This window comes from Pan paniscus, chromosome 3, assembly GCF_029289425.2.
Source record: "Pan paniscus chromosome 3, NHGRI_mPanPan1-v2.0_pri, whole genome shotgun sequence".
NCBI classification, from domain to species: Eukaryota; Metazoa; Chordata; class Mammalia; order Primates; family Hominidae; genus Pan; species Pan paniscus.
Window position 1 is genome coordinate 156,707,555 of NC_073252.2, and position 20,440 is coordinate 156,727,994.

The window sequence follows — 20,440 nt, forward strand, 5'->3', positions numbered from 1 at the left end:
TGATAAGAAAAATACTTTTTCCATTCTGTCTGCAACTGCATTTCCTCTGTTCTTAAAAGTGGTAAAATAAAGAAAGTCAGTATAAGGAGAACTTACAATATATACTTTTAAACATTTTTATTTAAATGCTTTGAAATGAACTTTCAGGGTAAGAATCTACATTATCATAGTGTTCAGATAAGACGTGTTTTGGTCACTCTGCAGATACAGGATGTATAACCATCCAAAATTTGGTGTAGATGTCAAGATTGATGACTCTACATGCACACACCAAGAGGATATGAAAAGGTTTATTACTCACATAATGAGGCTGTTCTGGGGAGACAACAGGCTTCTCGAGCTGGCTGGAGAATGTCTTCAGAGAATGGGACAGGGGATTACACTGGGGCTTTTATGGTGGTTGCGAGATAAGGCTGGGGTGAGGGTTCCTGCATATGGTTTGAAATTCTCACTGGTACCAAAGGAGTGAGCACCTGGGCTTTCCTCATCAGTTTGCCCAGGTGTGGAGCAGAAAGGGAAGAGGGAGAGGAGGGTAAAGCTTAAAAGCTATCAGGAGTTGAACATCAAGAAACAAGTCAGGTTCTTTATTACAGTGTGGGACCATTGAATAATGAAGGATGGCATCCCGTTTGTACTTGAACCCTTCACCAACTGAACTGATAGAGTGCTTTGTAGAGAGGAGCAAGAGCAAAGGAGGGTACTGTTTTTATTTATTCTTTGTGTCAGGGAAAAGGCTGTGACACCCCATTGACCTTGCACAATTCCATACAGGCAAAGGCTTAAGCTGCATCTTATCTGAGCCCTGGCAGTACAACTTGATCCTCTTGGAACACTTCCCTACCTTCCCCGGGAGGCTGTCATGATAGTTTCTCATCCACTCCAGAGTTCTGATGAGGTATGGGACTTTCTGCCCTACCCGCCTCAGACTAGAGCTGCAATATATAAAAGCGTGTAGCTGCAGTCTAGAACTGACTCCCCAGCAACGGGATATCCCACAACTTGCCTTGTAGGCATCTGGCCCCTTTTGTGTTGGTGTTGTCCTTTTTGATGTATGGGGCAAAGATCACTGGGAGCTGGCACCTTTGGCTTATTCTTCTTTTCACTGTCTATGTAAGTAATAAACTATCCAAATCTAAAAATGCCTGGTTGTATCTTAACCGTCGAATCTTGGCCTTGGCCTTAGCCTTGCTTTGCCTTGTCCTTATATATGTGAGCTTGATAATCTGTAGTGTGGCTCAGTTTCTTATTTCTTTATATTTCTCCTATTTCAGATGTTTGGTATTTTCCTGGCATGGATATTTATCTTTCTCATTTCCACAAATTTATTTGGTCTTTTGCCTTAGCTTTTTCCTTTCTAAATTTGCATTCTTACATACCTGTTTAAGAAAAATTAGAAAGTAATGCAGATAGCAATAAAAACTGTAAGGGATAAAGGAATAAATCTAAGAAAAAATATGTGATACTGGTATTGAGAAATTGTAATAACTTATATTAAAAGAAGACCTAAATAAATGGAGCGATACATCAAATTCTGCAAATTAATCTATAAGTTTAGTGTAACTTGAATTAAAATCCTTCGTGGAGCCAGACTAAATAACTTTTACTTAAATGAAATAATAAAGGACCACATTTTTATGCCCTCCGTAAGTCTTTTGTAGACACCTCTTTCTTAGAGCCCAAACTATAAATAAAAGACATAGGACACTAGAATAATTTGACATATAAATGTGCAGAGTGAGTTGGTTACCAAGGTGGCTAGCGTTTATACCTTAGATAAATTAAAATTTAAGGTGTTTTACCATACAACATATCCACATAACAAAACTGCACTTGTACCCCTTATAAATTTTTAAAACCTTTGTATAAATTTTTTTTAATTATACAAATTTTTTTTTTTTTTTTTTTTTTTTTTTTTTTTTTTTTTTTTTTTTTTGAGACGGAGTCTCGCTCTGTCGCCCAGGCTGGAGTGCAGTGGCGCGATCTCGGCTCACTGCAAGCTCCGCCTCCCGGGTTCACGCTACAAATTTTTTAAAAAGGAAAAAATTTAAGATGTTTTGAAATCAAGGTGGTAAGAACATTGGCTTTTTATTAAAGGGCCTTTATAGGAATTTTATTAAAACTTTAAAGTACCTGTTTGGCTTTTGAGGACCCTTTAAAGTGCTAAAATCATTTTGTGATTTGGGAACTATAATGTATTCCTTATAATTTGATTTTCCTATTAACATTTTTGGTTTATTTTAAATGAAATTTTCCTGCTAGACAATAATTACAGCTATACTCATTTAGCTTTTAAATGCTCCTGTGTTTGTGTGTTGAGAAATACAATTGCTAAACTTCGAGGAACCTTGTATTTTTGCCAGTGTTTCAAGCTAAAACTTGAAGATAAGTAGTGTCATATTACAGTAAACAAAGATCATTATTGTGTTGTGGATGTAATACCCCCTGTGTCAAACATATATAAAAAGTGCTCAGATTCAGAGCCATACTATCACTTATGCCATCCAAAAAATTGTTTTTAATGAAGACAGGGGAGAAAAGAAAATCTAAATGCCGTATATACTGTGTTGGCCACAGGAAACTTTTAACAAATTCAGTATTCGAATTCTGTCCAGAAATGTGTTTCTCTAATGCTTCATTTCTGTCACACTTGAAGAGATGGGTATCACTGTCATCCTGCACATACTGTTTGCTCATTCTTCATCCAGCAGCGTTTCTTGAGCATCTCATGTGGCGGACATTTTTTTCTAGGATATGAGAATAGATCAGTGGTCAAATGGATATTATCCCTGATCTCACAGATTTTATATTCAATAAAGGAGAGACAGATAATAGACAATAAAATGTAGGCAACCACTTACCACTGAGGAAAAGAAAACTTATGGAAGGCCTCTCTGAGAAGATGACATTTCAGCTGAGACTTGAATGGCAGTAGGGACCAACTATGTGAAGATCACAACAAAGAGCATCTTAGGTACGGGAAGGGCTAGGGCTAGTGCAAAGATGTATCGTGGGGATGGGAGAGTGGTGCAGAATGAGCCTGGAGAGGAAATAAGGGGTCTGATCCCACTGATACATTTTTTATTTTGATGGGATTGTTTCCACATGTATTTGAATGGCCGCTGAAGACAGAGAAGAGTTAGGAGTTCTCTGCAGCATCCTTTCCCTAGATGTCTCCTTGCAAGTGAAAATGCTTGGCAGGGCATAGATCTGTTCTAGGGTCCTGCCCTGATCATTTGCTGTAGCCCTATTTCCTGGACAAAGTCTGAGGGTGCTGCCTGTTTGGAACTGTGATCACATTTTTCGGCAGAATAAATAAGCCAACCTCAAAACTTTTTCCTTTGAAGAAACTGGAGCTGCTTCTGAGTGCTTGACTTCTGCACCTTCTTTCTCGACTTACCACATTATGTGGTTATGTTGTTAAATCCTTGAAGACTTTTGTTTGTTCTTCTTCTCCCTCAGAGTGTGAGCTCCATGAGGGCAGAAACCTACCCAATCTGTCATATTAACAGATCTGTTCCCAGCAGCTCATATAGTACCTGGCATATAGTAGATGCTCAATGAATATTTGAATGAGGGGGGGAAAATAAATCCATCCATATATATAAGTAGGAGTATGCTTGGATTTTTTTTTTTGGTAAATATTGATATTATCTGGTTCTTTTCATATAGAATGTCTGGGATGTCCTCCCTTTGAGCCTTTTCCATGGCTGGCTTTTGTTGGCATTTAAGTCTCAGTTGAGATGACCCATTTTCATAAAGGTGTTGTCGACCACTGATTAAAGAATTTACCTCTACCACCCCCAAAAACCTTTGTGCTAGTTACTTAGAGAAAATCATGGTAACTTATTTTTATAGTAGTTACCACTGTCTGAAATAATCTTATTTATTCCGTGAGTGTAAGTCTCTTAAGGGCAACTACTCTGCCTATGTCCTTTCAGTTTCCATCCTAGGTCCCTAGCATGGTGCAGGCACTTAGTACGTGTTCAGTAAATATTCGTTGAGTGAATGGGTTTGATTTAAGAGCTTCAGGGCCTTATTTGGTCAAATCTAAATTCTTTCATCAAATAATCACTACAGTGTTTTCTAGTAAACTGTCACAAGTAGCAAAAATTTTTTTGCAGAGAAAGTCAAACATTAATCTTGAACTTGATTGGCACATGCCAGGAACAGCAGCAAGCAGCATTTTAAAATCTTTAGATTGATTCTCTTTTCTTGTTGTTAATCTCTGCAGGTATAAATGGATGCTAGTTGAAGATACCTCCTTAGATAGGAGGGTGGGGACAAAAGCACAGTTGTGTTTAAGCTGGGCGTTAACCAGATATAAAATGTTAACAGTAATCTGGTGATGGGACTAGTGTTAATTTTAATTTTCTTCTTAATGCACAAAACTGCCAAAGTCTTTGCAACCTATATGCATTAACTTTTTTCTAATTATAAAAGTATTGTAAAAGAAAAGCTCCTAAAAATATTAAGGAACATTTAGATATAGCACTTTTAAAACTGAAACCGAGCCTGTGAATAATTTAACTAAAAGTCTTGGCATTTGATAACTGAGGTACCAATTGGAGAATTTCTTTATCCAGTACATAGAGTTAACTGGAGGCACAGCTAGCACTGAACTCATGCAAAAGTTCTTTTCATTATCATGTAGATGCTAGGCCGTATTCCAAAGGTAGTGAGTCAACTAGGGGAGAGCCCATGTTGCTGTCTTGTCTTTCTCTTTTTAAAGAGATGAGGTCTGACTATGTTGTTTAGGCTGGACTCAAGCTCCTAGGCTCAAGCGATCCTCTGGGCTTGAGCTATCCTCCTGCCTCAGGCCACCAAGTTACTGGACAACATGCTTGCACCACCACCTTCATGAAGCTTTCTTTTTAAACAAGCTCCCCAGGTGGCTCAGATGTATACTAGCACTCGAGCATTGCATGCATTGCATCAGAAGGCCCTGCCATTCAGATAGTGAGCCAGGCCAACATTCAGATACACTGATGTTGACTGAATCCACCCTTTTGCCATGAAAATGGCAATTGTTTTCAGGTTAAGGTTAGTCCTCTTGCATTTGAAAGTTGTACTGAATTGTTATCTAGAGTATATGATTAACAATGATGTGCCGCAGCACTTTTACATAAAAATCTTAAAATACTTTTGATGAGGAAATGCTGGATAGCACTAAGCCAACACTGTAATATAAACTGTCTCATTTGCATGCCATAAAAAGTGTCATTCAGCAGGAAAAAAGGAATGTTCTCTTTGATTTTTTGCCTTCTCTTGTTATGTCTCTTTTACAAGTTGTAAGTTCTTCTCATAATTAACTAATTAGAACTAATAATCTTCTAGTACACCAAGTTGTCTTACTTGGCCCACCTTTTCCGAGAATGATTAGAAGGAGTGAAAGGCTAACATTTATCGTGTGGGTGACTGGGTTAAGTGTTGTATGCGTATTGATTTGTTTAATCTTCACAGGAAGCTTATGAAATAGCTGTTTTTTCAAATTTTTCTTTGGTCTGCAACCCATGCTAATGCATTTTACATCATGATCTAGTAAGAAACATCTTTATATATTACAGAGAAGTTTCATGGATTAATATTAACAGTGCAATATACTCTGTTTTCTTTTCTGTTTTTTTAAATGTTGGTTTTGATCCACTAGACAATTCAGAATCCGCTAGCAGATAGTAGCTTTCATGAAAAATACTGAGGTGTGGTACTTTATTGTCCCCGTTTTACAGATGAGGGAGCTGACACGTTAAGTAAACTGCTGGCCATGTGTCACAGCTACTAGACACAGAAGCAGGATTTGAACTAGGAGCCTGGACTCCTACTCAGTTTGCTAACCTGAATTATATAATACAGATAATTTCCAGAATAAATTGGACCTCAGGGTCTTCTCTGTCTTGTGTTGTAGGGGCAGAAAGGGTGTGATACCTTTTCTCACCCCTCTTAAGGGTCATAGCTGACACACCTGTAACAAAATACAGGTTAACAAGAGAAAAGCGTAACAAATGATTTAATCAAAATTTTACGTGAAGAGGAGGCAGAGCACGATGGCTGAATGGAAGCCTCCACCGATCGTCCTCCCTGCAGGAACCCCAAATTTAAAAACTATCCACACACAAAAAAAACAACTTCATAAAAATCAAAAATCAGGTGAACTATCACAGAACCTGCTTTTAACTTCATAGAGGGTGGGAGGGTAGGCGAGACAGTCTTGAATTGCCAGCACCATCCCTCCCCAATCCCCTGGACGTGTGGTGCAGAAAGGGAATCTGTGCACTTGGGGAGAAACTTTGCATTGGAATGCAGTGCTGCCAACACCAGGCAGAGCTCAGCTGGTGCCCACAGAGCACTTACTCCAGCCCTAGCCAGAAGGAAACGCCCATCCCAGCAGCTGGAACTTGTGTTACAGAAAGCCTTGCCGCCACGGGCTAAAGTGCTCTGGGGTCCTAAATAAATAAACTTGAAAGGCTGTCTAGACCACAAGGACTGCAACTCCTGGGCCAGTTCTGATGCTGTGCTGGGCTCAGAGCCAGTGGACTTGGGGTGCACATGGCTTAGTGATACACCAGCCGTGGCAACTAAGGGAATGCTTGTGCCACCTATCTCCCAACCCCAGGCAGTGTAGTTGGTAGCTCCAGGAGAGACTCCTTTCTTCCACTTGGAGAGGAGAGGGAACAGTAAAGAGGACTTTGTCTTGCAACTTGGATACCAGCTCAGACACAGTAGGATAGAGCACTGGGCAATGTCATGAGGTGCCTATTCTAGGCCCTAGCTCCCAGACAACATTTTCAGACACAGCCTGGGCACAGAGGAACCTGCTGCCTTGAAGGGAAGGACCCAGTACTGGCAGGATTCATCACCTGCTGACTTAAGGCCCTGGGTGAGACTCTGAGACGTGACATGACCTAGCACAGTCACTGCTGTGGTGGCTTTGAGGAGAGGCCCCTTATGCTTGAGAAAAGTGGTACCAGCTTGGCCATAGTGGGGTAGAGCACCAAGCAGGCACTTAGGGTCCTCAGTTCCAGACATTGGCTCTTGGATAGCATCTATGGACCTGCCCTGGGCCAGAGGGGAGCCCACTGCCCTAAGGGTGAGTCCCAGGCCTGGCAGCATTCACCATAAGCTGACTGAAGAGCCCTTGGGCGTTAAGTGAACGTTGCTATAGGCTGGCAGTAGCCACTATAGGCCTGTGGTGGTGGTGGACATGGAGAGAGACTCCTCTGCCTGGGGACAGGGGAGGGAAGAGTTGGAATGACTTTGTCTTGTGGCTTGGGTGCCAGCCCAGCTGCAGCAGAACAGAACACCAGGTAGATTTGTAAGGTTTCTGACTCCAGGCATTGGCTCACAGACAGCATCTCTGGACTCACCAGGGGGAACTTGCCACCTTTGAGGGAAGGACACAAGCCTGGCTGGCTTCACCACCTGCTGATTTTAGAGCCCTAGGTCTTGAGCAAACATAGACGGTAACCAGGTAGTAGTTGCAGCAGGCCTTGGGCAACACCCGGTGCTGTGCTGGCTTCAGGTCTGCCCCAATGCAGTCTCAATGGTGGTGGTCACAGGGATGTTTGTTTCACCCCTCCTCCAGCTCTAGGCAGCTCAGCAGAGAGAGAAAGAGACTCCATTTGTTTGGGACAAAGTAAAGGAAGAGAACAAGAGTCTTTGCCTGGTAATCCAGAGAATTCTTCTAGATCTTATCCAAGATCAGCCAAGGGGAGCACAGTGTCAGCTGGCTTGTTCAGATACAGCTGCAGTGACCAAAAACTTAGATCACAATACCCAAGTCCCTTCAAATATTTGGAAAGCCTGCCCAAGAAAGGTGGGTACAGACAAGCCCAGATTGTGAAGACTACAATCAATACCTAACTCTTCAATGCCCAGACACTGACTGACATCCACAAGCATAAAGACCATCCAGGATCACGTTACCTCACCAAATGGACTAAATACAGCACCAGGGGCCAGTCCTGGAGAGACAGAGATATGTGACCTTTCAGACAAAGAATTCAAAATAGCTGTGTTGAAGAAACTCAAAATTCAAGAGAACACAGAAGGAATTCAGAATCTTATCAGATATATTTAATGAAGAAATGGAAATAATTAAAAAGAATCAAGCAGAAATTCAGGAGTTGAAAAATGCAATTGTCATACTGAAGAATGCATCAAAATTTTATATGACATGGCAGCCTTCAGAGATAACCAAAGACCCAAGGGAAAACTGTCCCTTTTTATGCTTAGATTTGATGAAGGAGTGGGTAGCCAGGTAGAATTGTAATTGGACAAAAGGGGGTTGATCTTATAGTCACAGACCAAAGGGGAAAACCCACCTAGCAAGGGCCCATCCTGATTCTTCTTGACCTCTCTGTGTGGCATTTCTTCCTGTCAGGTATAGGACTGGACCCCTTCTGGAATTAAGGGTCTTAACGATCTACTTTCAGATAAAGTAGGCCTAAGAATTTCCTTATAGCCAGCTCTTACATAGAAAGGCAAGGGAATGTTAGAGTAATATTTCTAGGTTTCATGGCTGGCTTTGGGGGAAAAGGGGATCTAGTTTCTGTGACTTGCCTTAATGAAGAGGAATTTTAGTTTCTGTGGTTTGCCTTGCAGGGAGGAGGGGGAGCAGGAGAAAGAAGGTCAGGAGAAGATCTGAGACAGACTTGACTTCTGAGGCCTTCCAGTGTCCTTTGGTTCAAAGTGCTCAGGATGCCGGGGCACCATATTTTGGGGTACCATTTTCTGAGCCCTAATACTGTGACAGGAGAAAAGTATTTATCCAGCAAGTACCATCTGTCAACCTTGTTCTCTGCCTGCCAGAAGTTGATTTGCTCAGCATAAGGGAAGGAGAGAGGCAGGACCCTAGAGATGTGGGAGGGGCTTCTGGATTCTGTAGGGGACTTTAGGAACTAGGGGGCAGGACAGAAACGTCTAATTAGGATGTTTTATTAAGTAATTTTGTGTGACTCCAAGGAAAAGCTCTCTTCTAACTCCTTTCAAAATTCTCAGGAAAATTACCTGTTCACTGATACTTGAAATGTGGATTTGGTTTTGGGGATTTAAGTCTGATCTCAAGATGGCAACCAGGTCAGCTTACTGGGGCCAGGCACATGTAACAGTTTGGTTAAAAAAAAAAAAAAAAAGTGCCATACGTTCAGGAAGCATTTGCCAATTGCCTACTGTGGTCAAGGCACCGTTATGGATACAATGGATGCAAAGATGATTAAGACCTACCAAACAAATTTTCTGTGAATATCAGCTAGATAAAAGGAAAAGCATCTCAGAGACCTCTGCTTTGGAAAGAAACTTGAGTCATCATGTTCATTGATACTATTACAGACTTGTCCACCACTTACCCCAGTTGCCTAGCACACCTGGCATTTCTTATTAGTTGATAGCAAAGTAACTCCTGTAGTATTTAAGAGCTCAGGTCGGGAAGTCAGGTTATTTACATTTGCCTACAAAAGTATAAATGTAATAGTTCATGTGGAGACACTGCTTTATCAAGTGATATTCATGAGCATAGTATACTGTATTTACCAAAATCAATTTCCTTTGCCCTGTGATTTGTTTCAGAAAATGTTGACTGGCCATCTGTAGCACCCTATTTTATTTTCCACTGGACTGAGTGACATTTCAATGTCTAATTCCTTAGCCTTAGGGAAGTAAAAGCAGAACAAGTCTGTTTTCTTCCATTCTTTCAAACCAGTAGATGTTCATCAAGCAGCTTGACTTGAAAGAAACCCTTTGCCTACCTGAGAGGGACTAGTCCCTCCTCCCTGCCTGTTAGAAAAGTCTGGGATGGCACTGTCAGCTCATACTTCCTGAGACACAGGTGTAGGCATCTAATATGTAGCAGGAGGAAGCAGAGAAAGGTTCAGAGGCAAATAAGTAATCCAAGCAGAAAGCATATTGGAGAGTAGAGGTTTCTTTTTCACAGACAGCAGAGTAGCAGTGGGGGCTGGAGGGAAGAAGGATAAGTATTGTATATACGGAGATGAAGTTTGGGAGACAGGATACTAGATGGGGAAAAAACTTATTTGCCTAATTTTACCTCAAAGTATAGAGTGAAGGATTACTCAGGAGGAAATACGTGTAAAGTAAGCATTATGTATGGCATTAGTTACCAGGTGGCAATATAGTTATGTTGTGTGGACCATTTTAGTAGAAATCTGCAATCTACAGTCTGAGTAATGATTATTTTGCATTTGTAATATGAGCCTGCTAATTTATGCACTTGCTACATCTGTGACTTTTATTTCCTTTAATTTGTGTTCCTTTTTAAAGGATGTTTTCTTTGCTGTTCAGAAATCTTAGGAAGAGAGAAATTATAGTCTCCCCCTGCTGGATATGACTGGTAGAACCTGAAATTTTAGATTACTTGGCATAGATATTTTTTTTCCAATTTTTGGATTGTATTAAAATACATATAATATAAAATTTACCATCTCAACCATTTTATTAGGTTGGTGCAAAGGTAATTGCGGGTTTTCTCATTTTTTTTAATGGTGAAGTGTACAGTTTAGTGATATTAAATACATAATAAATGTAGAGTTCAGTGATATTAAATACATTCTTAATGTTGTGCATTATGTAGCTACATAAGGACTAATTTACCTCAACTTTCAAATTCCAAATTCTTCCTACAGCCTCACTAAGCAGTCTTTTGATCACTCCTTTCCCATCTCCAAGCTCCTCTACATCTTCTTCCAGCAGTTACCAGCGCCGCTGGCTTCGAAGTCAGACAACAAGTTTGGAAAATGGCATCATCCCAAGAAGGTGAGTTGCAAGTTTCCTCTTGCTGAGAAAAGTAGGAGTGTAGGCAGCTTGATGAAACTGGCAGGGAGGCTGTTCGTGCCTATTGTCAGTGGAAAAAGAACCAAAACTTTTTTATTAGCTTCAGCTGAGCCTGAAAGTTTACAAATTGGAAGTTCTAAAGGGAAGAATAAATAAAAGCTGAAATTTTAAAATCTCCTCCTTTGGAAGACACTGGGAAGTATCTGGGTAGTTGTATCATGTTGAGCTAGATTGGGTGTTCATTTAAAATGGTGTGCTCTCTTTAAATTGAGTCCCTTCCAGATGTAGCTTGTATAAGTAATGAAGGGTGGATCAATCTCTTCCTTGGCTACAGTGATACCAGTGTGGTATTCAAAAATATATGAAGTCAAGGGTTTGTGATATATTCTCTTTGTAAAATGTAAATTCTTCAACTAAACAGATATGAACATGATTTTAAATAGAGATGGCATCTAGGTATTTTCTGTCTTTATTTCAGCTGGTTTTGTGTGCAAAATGTACATTTGATGTTACATTCATAGCTTCCAACTTGTTCTTCCTACAATCCAAATACTTGAAGTGGAATTTTTATATGTACCTATAAAAATTCACATGTCAATTAACTGATTTAGTAAATTGACTAGTACTCAACATACGTAGAGATCTGTGAAGGTATAAGACAGTTCAGCTATGTGCCTGTACTTGGATAGTTTACAAGACGGTACATGATAAATATCACAGGGAGACATAAAGTGCCATGAGACTCAGGATGGAGAAAATACAGTGATGGTCATGGGGGGAATTAGGGAGCCCTTCCTGGAAGAGATGACACTGCAGGGACAAGCTGAGAAACTGCGGGGTCAGGGTGTGTGAGCAGCACATGTCAGGTGGCTTGCCTCGCTTCTGTTCCTTTCACAATCTTAGGGAGCTAGCTGGAAAGAAAAAATTATAGCTTTGTCACCCATCAAGAAGCTGCTTTTTGGTTGGTGGACTTTGAATGAAATGATTAAAAGCTTGGAATTTTGTGTGAACACAAGTCCTAGCTCTGTCACTCACTAGATGTCTGATAGAATAAGTTAACCTGGATTCTGAGTGTTGCATCGTCATCTGCAATATGATAATAATACTAGCACAGCTTCGGAGTGTGGCTGGGAGGGTTAAATGAGATAAATCAAGTCCGGTGTTTAACCAAGACATAGGATATGGGCAATAAAATGTGGCCAATGTGAGTTATTTACTATTATTATTGCTGTCATTGTCATTACCATTACTGCAACTGTCAGGAGACGGCATCGCCACCATCCTCACTGTCATTATGACAGCTTCTGTTATTGGAAGAGATAGGTCTTGGAAACCATCCTCTTTCAACATTTCTTTTCTGAAAATGTTTTTTTATCCCTTCAGGTTTAAATCCAAAGTTGAAATAATACACCTAAAATAAATATCTTACATTCAGAAAGGTTGTGAATATGGTCAAGGCTGGCTACCTAATTTATGGGCCAGTGCAAAATAAAAATGTGGTCCTCTTACCCAAAAAACAAGAAAAGAGTTATTAAAGGGACTAAAAAGAAAAAAAGTTTTTCTTTAAGAATACTTTATATGTAAGATATAATAGAGATGATAGTGATAGATGAATAATAATATAAACTAATAAATTCCAAACATAATATTTTTGATGTCATAATTTTATATTATAATATCATTATGTGATATCTTGTGTTGTAAGCCTTTTCTGCCAATACATTTGTTTAGTCATCAAAGTTTATAGTTTTAGCAACTTGGCTTTCAATGGATATAATTGAAAGTGATAGTCACTCCTGGCAAATGCAAGGTGGCAAATAATTTTTGATAATTTTTTACTTGGAGAAGGATCTTTCTGCTGATGCAGTCTTACATAGCTTTATGGACTATGACAACATTTGGATAATTTTTTATTATTATTATTATACTTTAAGTTCTAAGGTACATGTGCACAACGTGCAGGTTTGTTACATATGTATACATGTGCCATGTTGGTGTGCTGCACCCATTAACTTGTCATTTACATTAGGTATATCTCCTAATGCTATCCCTCCCCCATCCCCCTACCCCACGACAGGCGCCGGTGTGTGATGTTCCCCACCCTGTGTCCAAGTGGGGACATTGTTCAGTGCCCACCTATGAGTGAGAACATGCGGTGTTTGGTTTTCTGTCCTTGGGATAGTTTGCTCAGAATGATGGTTATGGATAAATTTTTGATAAACTTTCAAGATGTAAATTTTAGTACATCTGGATCAGATGATTCTTGTTAAACAGTTTTTTAAAAGATTTAATTCTTCACACAAATCCATTTTGAGTAAGTCTGAATTTAATTTTAGATGTAAATTTATACAAGCTTATTTTAATATTTCTTCTGACATTTCCTGTAACTTGTGGAGATCTTACAAGAAACTAAAAATGTTCTCATGAGTTATATATAATTCAAAAAGCCTGTTTATGCATTCTATCACTGTGTCCTCAATTACAAGGAAAAATTAATTTTAAAATGGCCTTCCTCTTTAATAATTTGTTCATTTGAAGCTTCATATGAAAACAGTGTATTTTTTTGTCCAGTATAACAATCTTTACATTCAATTTCTATTTCTATGCCTATGAATATTTACTTTGCAGTGTTGCAGCAGTTTTCAAAAACAGAGACTAAACTCTCTGCAGAATTATAATAACTCCCTGATATTCTGTATTGCAATGTCCCCATGTAGGCTTTTACTTTGTGATAATTTACTATCCTGGTGCTCAGGTCATAGAGTTAAATATCTGTGCAGACTCTATAGGGACAGGCTCTGGTGACTGATGGGCAAACTGGCCTTCCACCCTGGTTCCTGGAGCTACCAGAGTCCCTCCTCTCTCCTCTCCCCTATCACCCACAACCATGGCTACTGCAGCTTCTGTTGTCACCACAGTCACAGCCATTAGTGTGGGTCCAAGACCTGGCAGTGCTGCTTTAGAGTCTTCTAACACCATGGCCTGCCCCAGGCTTATGGGTATGTGCCTGACTGCCAGGCCAGTTGCTCGGTGTCTGGGCTGCAAGCCCTGGGTTCTGAGTTCATCCGTGCCCTCCCCATCATAAGGGTCATGGCTCCTTTAACAAATACAGGTTAACAAGAGAGAAACATAACAATTTTATTTAGTCAAAGTTTCACATGACATGGAGCCTTCAGACATGAAGATTGAGGGACCCAAGGAAAACTGTATTTTTATGCTTAAGTTCAACACAGAATGGACTGCCATGTAGAAATGTGATTGGACAAAGAAATATGATCTAATGGTAATAGACTTAAGCAGGAAAACCCAGCAGGACCTGTCTTGTCGGAATTCTTTTTGACCTCTCTGTATAGCATTCCTTCCTCCCAGGTAGAGGGTAAGACCCCTCCAAAATGGGAGGGTCTTATGATCTATTTTCAGGCAAGGTAGGTCAGAGAAATTATTTGTGACCAGCACTTACAAAGGTGGGAGAAAGTTAGAATAGTATTTCTATAATAGGTTTTACAGTTAGCTTTGGGGAAAAAAGAGGCTCATGTTTTTTTGATTTACCTTGGGGAACAGGAATCTTAGTTTCTATGCCTTTGGGGAGAAAGAGGAGTAGGAAAAGGAAGGGCAAGATAAGGTCAGAAAAGCAAGGTCTTGCTTTTGAGCCCCTGTCCTTCAGTTCAAAGTACTCAGCATACCAAAGTGTCATACTTTGGGGTATCCTTTTCTGAGCTTCATTGTCTCATTAGACTTCATCCGAACACATGCTTCATTGTCCCATTAAACTTCACTTACAGCACAAAAGTCCAAAGATAAAATTATTTAAAATTCAAAATGGTAATCACAACATTAAATGAAGCCTGGGGCCCTTGTGAGAGGGGGGACGCTGTGCGTGTGGGGTCGCATGCCCATGCAGCCAGCCCTTAATAGAGTACTGCTGAACACCGAGAACATGAGTGTAGCAGACGTTTTGAATTGATTACTGTGCCCGTGAAGATCCCTTTTTTTTTTTTTTTTTTTTTTTTGAGACGGGAATCTCACTCTGTCACCAGGCTGGAGTGCAATGGTGCAATCTCAGCTCACTGCAACCTCTGCTTCCCGGGTTCAAGCGGTTCCCCTGCCTCAGCCTCCTGAGTACCTGGGATTACAGGCGTGTGCCACCACGCCCAGCTAATTTTTGTATTTTTAGTAGAGACGGAGTTTCACCATGTTGGCCAGGATGGTCTCGATCTCTTGACCTCGTGATCCTCCCACCTCGGCCTCCCAAAGTGCTAGGATTACAGGCGTGAGCCACTGCACCCGGCCTAAGATCCCTTCATTTAAAGGATTTGTAGTTGATCTCTCCCTTTTGGCAGATATGTGGTTGGGAAAATTAGTTTTTTATGCTAGAGACAGGAGAATAGTGGGTACCAAACACTGTGATTGCTTCTGGCTTTGACAGAAAATTCATGGTAATTAAAAATGTCCTTCCTAAGAGAGTTAAAGGTAGCAGGGATGATAGTCACAGTTTCTGTTTTTTGTTAGAATCGGGCAACACTTTATTCTATAAAATAGAATGAATGTTTTCAGTATTCACAATTCTTAACAGTTGGCTCCACGCTGACCTCAGAGCCCCCTGCTGTGCCAAGTGGTAGACTTTGATTACTGGATGGGGAATGGGGCTTGGGCATCTAACAGCTAACCTCAAGGATTCCATCACTTACCGAGGCAATTGAAACCCTAAAGAGCAAGGTATAATGTCCCAGGAAGCCTTTTGATTTGACTTATTGAATTGGACCAACTTTATAAAGTTGCTGATGGGATGTTCTTTGACCTACAAAACATTAATTTCATATAGTCCAATGTAATACATAGGTTCAGTATAAGTTCAAAACTGACATAAATAACAATTAGACTAAGGAGTCCTGATACCAGTGATAGATTATTGAGATGTACTTAAATAGCCATTTTTGCTTTAATTATTTATGATCTTGAAGTACTTACAATGTATATAAATGCTTATCGATAAGTGTTAACAAAATTCTATTTGATTTCTTTATTAGGAAAAAAATTGTATGTAGCTGCAGCCTTTCCTTGACTCTCAGGGCTGTCGGTTGATCAGACTGCTTCCAGCTCCTTTCCTCAGTGCTCTGCGTGGCATGATGCATTGACTAGCATGAGCACCAGCAGACAGATTAGGCATGGGGTCAGAATCCCTGGTCATTGCCAGTATCCAAGTCATGAGCCTAGACTAGAAGATAGGAATCCTGGGTTCTAACTCCAGCATTGTTACTAAGAACCTTTCTGTTCCCGAGGAAAGTTGAGGCAGAACTGTGCCTCAGTTTCCACATTTGCAGTACAGCCTGTGTACCTTCTCTGGTGACATGGAGATAAAGTACTGATGAAGTACTGGGACACACACTTAAATTTTTGAAAACATTCTTAAACATCATTTTTTGTAGAATAATTTTTAAATTATAAGTAAGATACTACGTGACCTGATTTATTCCACGTTGCATGGTTGATGCAAGACTACAGAATGAAACTCAGTTGATTTAGAATTCAGTGGAGGGTTATAGTGAAGCAAGTAAGTTCTCCACTCTATTATAGCTATGGAAGTTTTTCAGAAATTTCAGCAGGTGGCACTCTCTCCTACGTTAAAACTGATGAGAGCATTGGCTATTGTTTATAGGGTGGAGATGTTGATGAGAAACTGTATTGGGTTCAGTGTTTATTATAATTTGATTATTAAAGGTCAAGCTGGCCTAAAGATGAGTGGACTGATACAGTCATTTTACTTTTGAAAAAGAAGGGAAATGTAAGATGACAGACAAAGTGGAAAGGATTGCAAGCAAGCCTTATTGTAATATAAACTCAGAAGAATTTCCTATACAGAACAGAAATCAACTACTGTAGTGCAAGAAAACAAGGCTTTAGTACCAGTACCTTGGTAAAGAAGAGAGAACATTGTATGAAATTGTGTGAAGTTCTAAGGAAACCTCAAGAATTTTCTCTGATGATTAGAATCTGGGAATTTCCCAGGGAAAGCAATTGATGGTTTATTGTAATGTGTAGCATTTATAACAGCACCATGTGCCATCAGTAACACATCTGGAGTGAAAACCTTTTACTGATTTACCAACCATACCTACATCTCCAGGATCTTGCTTGAAGTTAAGGGAAATAGTAACACATAATGAGGTTAGAATAAGATGTCTATCTCCTTTCCTTTAAAAATAAAATAGCCATGTGCAGTGGCTCACGGCTGTAATCCCAGCACTTTGGGACACTGAGGTGGAAGGATCACTTGAGCCCAGGAGTTCAAGACCAGCTTGGACAATGTAGGGAGACTCCATCTCTACCAAAAAAAAAAAAAAAAAAGTGTATCCGGGCATGGTGGCATGTGCCTGTAGTCCCAGCTACTTGGGAGGCTAGGTGGGAGGATCGCTTGAGCCTGGGAAATTGAGGCTGCAATGAGCCATGATCACACCACTGCACCCCAGCGTGGGTGACAGAGTGAGACCCTGTCCCCCCAAAATTAATTAATTAATTTAATAGCTTTCCTGACCATAACACTTTTGGCATATGTATGTTTAATAATAAAATCTAGGTTTATTTGAAATCACACAAGCTATGAGTAGAGCCCTAAGTAAATAAGTTGAAGACCAGGGGGCAGAAGGCTAATTCTCATATTCTGCCCAGCATGAGTAATTGTTATGTTGTAATTTATAGTAAAGAAAATGGAGGAAGCAGTTCCTTTCCATATTTGGCAGAGATAGGAGACTAGATGATGGAGTTAGAAAGAGAAAATGTATCGCCAGTCTAGGGCTCTCATTTGCAATGTTAGGTCCTTTGTGTTGGTGTTTTTGTAGGAAAAAACTATTTTATTTGTACTCTTGCTGTTAGTAGCTATTTGGTAGCTACACTGGCTTTTCACAGTAGTTAAGTAAGAGACATGGTTAGGCCATTTTTGTGAGGCTTACCCCACAAGACAAATTAAATATATATTTAGAAGTTTTGGGCTTCGTGGCTGTCATCATAGAAGCCGAGTCTCTCAAAAGAATCAGGTTTTTTGAAAATTTTACTGTAGCAGAAGAGAGGTAGGTGTTTCTGCTTGGAGGATTTTCAGAGAGCTTAATCATATGGCTTAATCTGAGCATTTAGAAGAGTTACTTGATCTAGTAGTTTTAACAGCCCTGGGAAAGTAATCCTGGAAGTACCAGTACATGTTCAAATGTGTTACTCTTGTTCAATAGAATACCACATAGTATCATTCCTCTTTTGATGTCTTATCTATTGGTATCTGACTATGTTTTGGATAAACAGATATTTCACATTCCTTCCTAAATATCATCAATTTGACATAAAACGATTCAAAGGAAAAGGACAAGAGTAACAACGGGAAATTTAAATTACTTGTAGCTTTCATTTGAGCTTCTTTCCATGTTAGGATAATACCGTGTGGCAGGCAAGCTGATGTTCTCATCTTCATGCCAGGGAATTATAGAAGAGAATGAACTAAAGGCAGAGATACTCTTAGTTATGACTGAATGTTCTGGGTGTCATCCCCAGTCATTACAGTTGACCTTCATTGTGACTCACTGATGCATGGCAACTTTTCAAACTTATATTTCCCTCCAGGTCAACTGATGAGACATTCAGCTTGGCTGAAGAAACCTGTAGCTCTAATCCAGCTATGGTTAGGAGGAAGAAAATTGCCATAAGCATCATCTTTTCCCTATGTGAGAAAGAAGAAGCACAAAGGAATTTCCAGGACTTCTTCTTTTCTCATTTTCCCCTGTTTGAATCTCACATGAACAGGCTGAAGAGTGCAATTGAAAAGGTAATAAGGATGTAATCCAAAGTCAAATAGAGAAGTGATTGTGGGGCTTTGAAGATGGCAGAATTTCTTTGCCGATGTATCAGATGTCTTTCCTAAGGAAGTTAAATCACCCGTAGCAGTGATAAATTTTAGGCATGTTGATGTTAGTTACCAGATACTGGGTTACCTTAGGGAAGGAAATGACTGCTTTTTCGTGACTGAAGGCATTATTACCTTGAGTGTTGTTAATTGATTACATAATTTTTTTCTTAATACAGCCCAGTAGATAAGTTATAAAATTTCTTCTCAGTAATTTGACTTGCTTTCTCTTCAATAAAGGCTATGATCTCCTGTAGGAAAATAGCAGAATCAAGTCTCCGAGTCCAGTTTTATGTCAGCCGTTTGATGGAAGCTCTGGGAGAATTCAGGTAAAATGGCAAAGTTTGGCAAATCCAACAGTAGATGTTTATGAGCCGCCATGGATAAAGATAAACTGTGACTTGGAAGAATTGGGGGCCTGGCAGTTATTCCTCACTTTTGTGGTTCCGCCCTTCAAGATGGAAACAGAACAAATGAAGCAAAAAATTTAAATAATTTACCGTTGAGTAATCCTCATATTGCTCAACCGACAGTCCCTGATAGGATTGTTTTTAACAGGATGAATGGGGAAAACTAATGTTCAGGTATCTCTCACCAGTCTATTCATTATCTTATGTCAGCCTCACAAAAGCCCTAAGCACTACTAACCCCATTTTACAGATGTGGAAACTTGAGTTCAGGGATGCTTATTCAAAGCACAGATGGAGAGGTTATGCATGTCAGGAAGACATACATTCCAGTTTGCCAGGACAGTCCTAGTTTACACCAAGTGTCCTCTGGAAACTGGTGTCTAGAGTCCTTGCTCCTAGTATCTGTGTGGAAAGGTAAATTGTGTTGGGTAGCAGGTGGGATCCTCTCTGATCATGCTGAGTTGGGATTGTTGCACCATTTAGAGCCACTTTCTTGATAGGGAATGGAATCCCACTCCAAAGCAGTCATGAGCGAATGAGTCAAACTGTTATTCCATAGAGGAAGGATAAAAAAAAAATTTATAATCCTTTGAATGTTAGAACACTTTTATGATGCTTAAAGTATATGCTGATGAACTCAGTAATGCTACCTGGAGCAAAATTGCAAGCCTTTTTTTTACTGTGGATTATGTGTTAAAGTACTCAAGTAACATGTTACTTATTATCTGGTGATTGCTAAGACTTAAGTCATATATTTGAGAATGACATAAAGTTGTGCTCTTTGATGGCAGTCTGATGATTAGTAAACCTTCCATAGTTTTTGGGAAAGCACTGGAGATTTGCCTGTTGCTCTGCTGTGGTCAGACTGGACACTCACTGGCTTGCGCTTGAGAATCTGGGTCCCACTTTTTTTTTTTTTTTTTAGACTGAGTCTCACTCTTCACCAGGCTGGAGTGCAGTGGTGCGATCTCGGCTCGCTGCAACCTTCACCTCCTGGGTTCAAGCGATTCTCCTGCCTCAGCCTCCCGAGTAGCTGGGTTTACAGGCGCCCGCCACCACGCCCAGCTAATTTTTGTATTTTTAGTAGAGACGGGGTTTCACCATATTGGCCAGAATGTTCTCTATCTCTTGACCTTGTAATCCACCACCTTGGCCTCCCAAAGTGCTGGGATTACAGGTATGAGCCACCACGCCCGGCTGAGAATCTGGGTCCTACTTTAATGGGGTGTCTATTTTTCAAAGGTCAAGAAGCTGAAAGTGAGGCTTTCTAGTTCTGTACTTTCACTTTCTGTAGAGTCTCTGTAGTAGCAACTCAACTTAGCCGTTGTCCCACAGAAGCTGCCATAGACAATAAATAAGTAAA

General features: G+C 40.1%; 1 protein-coding gene across 5 annotated transcripts in view; it reads left to right on the top strand.

Moving 5' to 3' along the window:
- Positions 1–20,440, top strand: part of FNIP2 (folliculin interacting protein 2) — a 137,454-nt gene that overhangs the window by 73,573 nt on the left and 43,441 nt on the right. For all 5 annotated transcript variants that reach the window (XM_008976136.4, XM_003822534.7, XM_055111975.3 and 2 more), the window contains 3 exons: positions 10,635–10,764; positions 18,388–18,589; positions 18,908–18,996. In XM_008976136.4, coding sequence (XP_008974384.2) covers positions 10,635–10,764; positions 18,388–18,589; positions 18,908–18,996 — 421 coding nt within the window. The remainder of the gene's footprint in view (positions 1–10,634; positions 10,765–18,387; positions 18,590–18,907; positions 18,997–20,440) is intronic.